Source organism: Nelumbo nucifera, chromosome 1 (assembly GCF_055504915.1).
Source record: "Nelumbo nucifera cultivar China Antique chromosome 1, China Antique-T2T, whole genome shotgun sequence".
In the NCBI taxonomy this organism is placed as follows: Eukaryota; Viridiplantae; Streptophyta; class Magnoliopsida; order Proteales; family Nelumbonaceae; genus Nelumbo; species Nelumbo nucifera.
Genome location: NC_142649.1, coordinates 10257494 through 10264333, shown reverse-complemented (window position 1 = coordinate 10264333; position 6840 = coordinate 10257494). Strand labels below are relative to the sequence as shown.

General features: G+C 33.3%; 1 protein-coding gene across 1 annotated transcript; it reads left to right on the top strand.

Moving 5' to 3' along the window:
- The first annotated feature begins 1577 nt into the window (after nucleotides 1-1577).
- On the top strand, nucleotides 1578-2240 carry LOC104612225 (miraculin-like). Its single transcript, XM_010279573.1, has one exon. It carries the CDS (start codon nucleotides 1578-1580, stop codon nucleotides 2238-2240), a length of 663 nt encoding a protein of 220 aa, XP_010277875.1.
- The last annotated feature ends 4600 nt before the right edge of the window (nucleotides 2241-6840 follow it).

Genomic DNA, 6840 nt, shown 5'->3' with positions numbered 1-6840 from the left:
TTGGGTTTTGGGATAAGGCAGGCTAAGTCCTCCCTTGTTCTATATGCTGTCATTTTGAGTTTAATTAATAAAAGCTTTAGATGGTTGTCCTTCCACCTCGAGTAAAGTTTGGGGCCACAAAAAAATTCCAGTAAGATTTGTTACAGGTTGAAAAGGCTAAAAAATCTAGGGGTAGACCAAAAAGAACATTAGTAGTAGTAGTAGTTGTAGTAAGAAATGATTTAAGCATTAATAATTTAAGAATGGATATAATTTTAAATAGAATGGATTGGAAAAACAAGACTCTTGTAGCCAACCCTATATAGTTGGGATGACGCATGGATGGTGATGATGATGATGAACAAAATAATTCATTAACTAATATTAATTAGTTAATAAAATTATAAAATATAATTTATATTTCATGTAATGTTACGAAATTAACAATAGAATTGTTAAATTATTAATGATCAAATGGATAATGTATTATTTATTAAACTACAATTACTATATTATTTATTAAAGGGTTACGTTGGTTTTTAGTTTCATTACTATTAACTTAATTTGTTAATTATAAAATCGATTTTTCATTTAACTAGTTACTTTTAGATTAAGTATGCAATTTTATTAATTATTTAGTTATTGAAATTTATGAAATACTATATTATTTTACTATATATGTTTAATAATTGTTAGTGCTTTTTGATTATTTTATTAACTAATTGAGGGTCATTTTTGGTATTTCATGAGAGAACCTTTTTGACAATATCAAGATAATCCTTGATCCTGAGATCACTCAATTCATATATCTTACCATCTTCCATCAGAGCATACAAACAATGAAGTTATTACTATGTTTTAATTGGATATTTGGATGGTGAAGGGAACCATCTTTCTTGAGTTAGAATTGAAACTGTACAATCTGAGACTGGATAAAATGGCTACAACTGAAAAGAAGTAATGGAAGTGATTTTTTGCATGGCTAGCTAATGTCATAGTTAGAATAATCGGTGGTTGTTTGGGTATGTCATTCTTTCAACATGCATGAACCAATACATTGGGAGCATCTCCCATAAATTGTCACACACACAATATATATGTATATATATAGCAAGATATTCTCAATGTGTGGCTGTAACGATGTGCGGGTAAGGTTCTTGTGAGTAGGAGATCCTTAACTGATTTTTTAACAAATTTTATATTATTGGATTGACTTGGTCTGGTTGGATAGACAAATAGGCATATTTGGTTAATGATAGCTGTGATTTATAGCCCTCATCTTACTGGTTAGGGACAGATGTGCTATTAAGCAATTTGAGGCGATTTTAGCGCAAGCAAACACCACCTAAAACTTGTCCATGCAAGGAACGGTTTTGTTAGCCCTTTTGACACATTCTTTCGCAAAACTCTGCTTGAATGTTGGAGGAAAATTCAACTAGTGTAAAGTTTGAAGGCTGTGTATATATATATATAAAGGTAAGTGGCTAAGTGCAGACCTCCCTCCTCTCATATCGCAATTCTAGCTCCATAGCCATAGCTATATAGCTATAGGAACTGGAGTATTAATTCTAGCTACAGACCTTCAATTTGCTTGGATCATGGGGACTAAATTTCTTATCTCATGTCTCTTGATTGTGCTCTCCATTGTTCAGCCAAAAGCTATAGCCGAATCTGAGTCTGAAAAGGAAGCGGTGGTCGATATAGAAGGCAAGGAGCTGGAAGTTGATCAACCCTACCATATTTTTTGGGATATCACACAAATTGGAGGCAGTGCAATACCCTACAAAGAAGATGGGGCTACGAAAGTAATGCTGGGTACCGGTGGCGAGTTTAAAAATTTGAGTTCGCCGGTGACTTTCTCTCCAGCTAATCCATCTGAGGGGAAAACCATCCTTGAATCTACAGACCTCAACATTAAATTCGTGGACATGCCTGGAGTTTGGCAAGTGGAAGACATGAAAGATAAGAAGGCGCCGGAAGGCATGCGTTTGAGAACAAGCATATTGGTCGGAGGAGAACCGGGAAAGCCTGGTCCCGAAACTGTGAGAAACTGGTTCAAGATTGAAAAGGCCGAAACCAAGAAACCAAATGCCCGACCCGGACAGCACTACCGGATTTTCTACTGCCCAAATGTGTGCCCCCAATCATGCAATGTTGAGTGTGGGAACATTGGAGTATCAGTAGATGATGATACGGGGGGACTAGCGCTCATACTTTTTGGTAAAAAAGGGTTTCCTTTCGTGTTCATGAAGGCCAAGTAATGTACTAATAATTAAGCAAGTTCATGGCATGAAAAAACATGTAAATAAAAAAAGGTTCCCTCTAACCTGCACTAGAGGCATCTGGTTATGATAAACATTCTCTCAACCATCTTTATATATATATATCCTGTAACTTGCATTTCATCCAATACATCTTCTACATTTTTACATCCTTCTCTCACCGAGTACTTTATTCTTTCAAGTTATATATGTTTTCTTGTTTTTTTTTTTTTTCACATTTCATCCAACTCCTGTGTGTGTATTACCAATTCTTGGAGATGTCTTTGGCTAGTGCAAGGATCGCAAAAAAAAAGTTGGAAGATCATATTGGAGGCCATGCATATCAGTCCATGAAGCCTAGTCCCTCAAATGTGAGAAACCGGTTCAACTTTGAACAACTAAAATGCACCAAACCAAATCAGTGACCATGTTACCGGATTTCTTATGGCCCTAGTTAGTGCCCCCAAATAGGGGTGTGCATATGGCCTTGGTGGTTCCGGGGTTGGTTTTAAGGTCTACCAGTGGAATTTGTTCTTTCTTTTACTCTCTCCTTTATAAAAAAAAAGCATTTTTTAAAACTTGATTTTCAATAAATATAATATATAGTTTAAAATTTACATCTTCTTTATTGATTAAATTGAGTAACTTAATATGTAAATTATCATTATATAGTTCAAATTTTATAGTTTAAATTTAAAGATTGTATATATTACCTTTTACATTACTTATTGTACACATTCAAATATTGAAGTGAAAACAAATGATCAAATCACTTTAGTAACTAAATGGGCAATTGAGACCATGGCCGTTATAACCATGAGTACTTGGGCACAAATCTTTACATTCCCAAAGGTATTTTGGGGTTTATTTTAAGGCATGTTCGGTTCCAAGACAGGTTCCACCAAGGCCAACCAAGGTTATTTCATCAAGTTAGTTTAGGTAGAGTAAACCACTTGACTTAGACCCGGCTTAGGTGGGAGCCGGTTCCAAAAATTTAGAACCATAGCCTACTCTACAACAAATTGGGTAGGGATAGTTCAAGGCAAATTTGAGGTCAATTCCTTTTAATTATGGGTAAAGCCTATCCCTTTTTACTCACTCCTACCAGAGATGTAAATCAAGTTGGATCGCCTGCGGCCCGGCATAAAATTGGACCAGCCCGACACAGCACGGCATGATAGCCCGTAGGCCATACCAGACCAAATAAGATGGTCCATGTCGTGTTGGGCTAGGGGTTCGTATTCCACGGGCTGACACGGCACGACACGACTGTTCATGCCATGTCACCCGCAACACGGCTCGTCACAGGCTGGCATGGCAGGGCCCATAGTGGATCGCACTCGGCCCATCCAAAAACTAACCGTTGCCCCCCCCCCCCCCCAACTACTAGTTTCAACTTTTTGGGAGGTTTTTTACATAAATACCCCCCCTAACAGTTATAAACAACTATATAGGGGGTATTTATGTATTTTGCTTATGGAGGGGAGAAAAAATGGCATAAATGCCCCCCAACAGCTATATACCAATTAGTTTAGGGGGATTTTTCGGTAAAGTTATAAATAACTTTACAATGACCAAAATGCCCCTCCCAACAACTAAAAAACAATTAGTTTTTAGGGTATTTTGGGCAATTGAATTATGTTCAATTCCTATAAATAGCCCCATCCTCCACCAATCTCATCACACCAATTCAACAATTGTCTTAATCTCTTTTCTCTCTCAAGTTCATACATTCTCTGCAATCTGATTAACTCTTATTGCCTGATTCTCCAATTCTCAAGTCTCAACTTTATTGAAGTTTCAACAAGAAGAAGGCTTGCTCAACCAGTTCAAGTATCTCAATTTGGGAGGCTTGGACGTTGAAAGGATTTAACCATTGAAATCAAATTGGGATTCTAAACCGGCAATCCAAGTAAGTCCAATTAAATTAATTTTTTATCTTTTTAGAATTAAAAAAATGATCGGTTCTTCCAAAAACCGATTCCCCAACATGTTCACTGTTGACGATATTCAATCGCATCATGATAGTGTTAGTACTGATGCTATTGTTATTAATGGAAGTGGAACTTTCACCCCTGATACTGATACTAGGGGAAAGAAAAAGAGGGCCTCTAAGTTGAGTAGCCCAGTTTGGAAAATTTTTAAAGTAGAGGATATTGAGAGGAAGGGAAAAAGAGCAAATTGCCAAAAATGTAGAAAAGATGTTAGCTATTGTAGCAAGGGTTGGGTACAGGTCATTTGAGTAGACATTTGCTCACACATGAGAAGGAAGAAGAAAAAGAAGAAGAAGAAGAAGAAGAAGAAGAAGAAGAAGAAGAAGAAGAAGAAGAAGGGAGAGAAACAACACAAACACAAATTGGGAAGGGGAGTTTTGGTACATTTAAATATTTATAAGAAAAACGAAACAAGAATTAGCAAAGTATATTGTACATGTAGAACAACCATTTATATTAGCTAAAGAAACTAAGTTTGAAAAATGGTTGTGTAATTCTGTAAATCCACAATATAAAAAAGTCTCTTGGAATACTATTAGATCAGATGTTTTAAAAATTTTTTATTCATATAAACAAAATGTAATTTATTTGTTATCAAATCTTAATTCTAAAGTTCCAATTACTTCTGATGTTTGGACATCTAAATTTAACATAAGTTATATTTGTGTTATCATCCATTTTATTGATGAAAATTGGCTTTTAAATAAGAGAATTTTAAGTTTTACCATGCTTGAAAGGCTACATACTGGCTCAGCTATTGCTGCAAGTATTTTAAATACTTTACATACTTGTGTAGTTTTTATAATGCCAGCAATAAGGATTTTGCAATAAATATTTTAAAATCTCAATTAAAACCATGTTTAAATGGTAAATTATTTTATATCAGATGTGCATGTCACATCTTAAATTTATGTATTCAAAATGCCTTGAATATTATTTCTACTCATATTTCTAAAATTAGAAATTGTATTATATATATATTAAAAGTTCAGGGGCAAGGAAATAAGAATTTAAATATTTATGTCAAAATTATGGTTTAAAATATAAACATTTTATATTAGATGTAAAACATATGTGGAATTCTACCTATGCTACGTTAGAAAGTTGTATTTCTCATAAACAAATTCTTACTGATTTTTATAATGCAAAAATGCCTACTAATATTATATTTGAGGAAGACTAGGAAATGATAATTTGTATAAGAGATTTTTTAAAACATTTTTATGATGCAACTAATGAATTATCAGGTATTTATTATCCAACTTGTTATAATTTACCTTATCAATTTATGGTAATTAGTGATTATTTTGCAAAATATAGAAATAATCCACAATTTAAATATATTATTGAAATAATGGAAAATAAATTTAAAAAATATTGGGAGAACATTTCTCCCCTTTATTGTGTAGCTACAATATTAGACCCTAAGATTAGGAAATATGGTTTAAATATTTTACTTGAAACATATTGTGAAAATATGAATACTGAAATTGGAAATAAAAAAAAGAAGAAATTAATAATTTGTTATTTGAAATGTACAGTTTATATGAATCTAAAATAGTAGGAAATATTCCTACAACTTGTACAGCATCTTCCACTTTTGATCTTGAGCCCAGTAGTAGAAGAAAAAAACTTTTTTATTTAATAAGTAGAAGGCAGAAATCTGCTACTTCTAGTCTTCTACAACAAGTTCATTTACTGAACTTAATTTTTATTTACAAGCAATTTTTTCTAGTTTAGGTGAGGGAACAAATAATTTTGATATTTTAGCCTGGTGTTGTGAACCTTCAAAAAATTATCTAGTTCTTGCCGCCATGGCACATGATCTACTAACCCCTCCGGTGTCTACAGTTCCATCAAAGTCTTGTTTTAGTACAAGTACCAGGGTATTGGACAACAAGAGAAGGTGCATAAGTGATGAAAATATAGAGATTTGCATCTGCTTTAAGGATTGCCTAGATGCATAAGATAGATTACAAGATAAAGGAGGGCATGATACTACACCGGATATTTCACCTGAAGCAGATGATGAAAGTCATGATTCATAAAGTTGACTAGTTGTATAGAATTTTTTATTTTTTCTCAAATTATTGTAAATCTTTTTAATTTTATTTGCTATTTTTTATTTTTTTTAACAATGTAATATTGTATTTTCAATTTGTAACTATATTATATTTTTTATATTTTATTAATTTATTCCATTTTCATATTTCATTCATCCAATGATCCAATCATTGTATTTGTAATTTGTATCATTCAAATTTGAATGAAATAAAATTCCTATTTTTCTTCCAATTTGTTATTCCATCATTCTTATATGGTTAAGCATTTTTTTTTCATTTGTGTTAGATAACTTAGATTTCCCATTTCTCATTTCTTAAATTTTCAAATAATTCCCAAAATTCAAAGGAAAGTTAAATATTTTAGTTTTACACTTTTACTTAGAAAATAAATCAAAAATTAAAAAAAAAAACAAAAAAAAGTAAAAAAAAAAATCAATTTATCCCGGTTCGGCCCAAGCCCAAGACCCACCCTGTGGCCCATACACGGCCTGCAGCCCGGCCCAGACCAGGCCTGTGACATGGCACGGGCTCGCATGGGCTTGG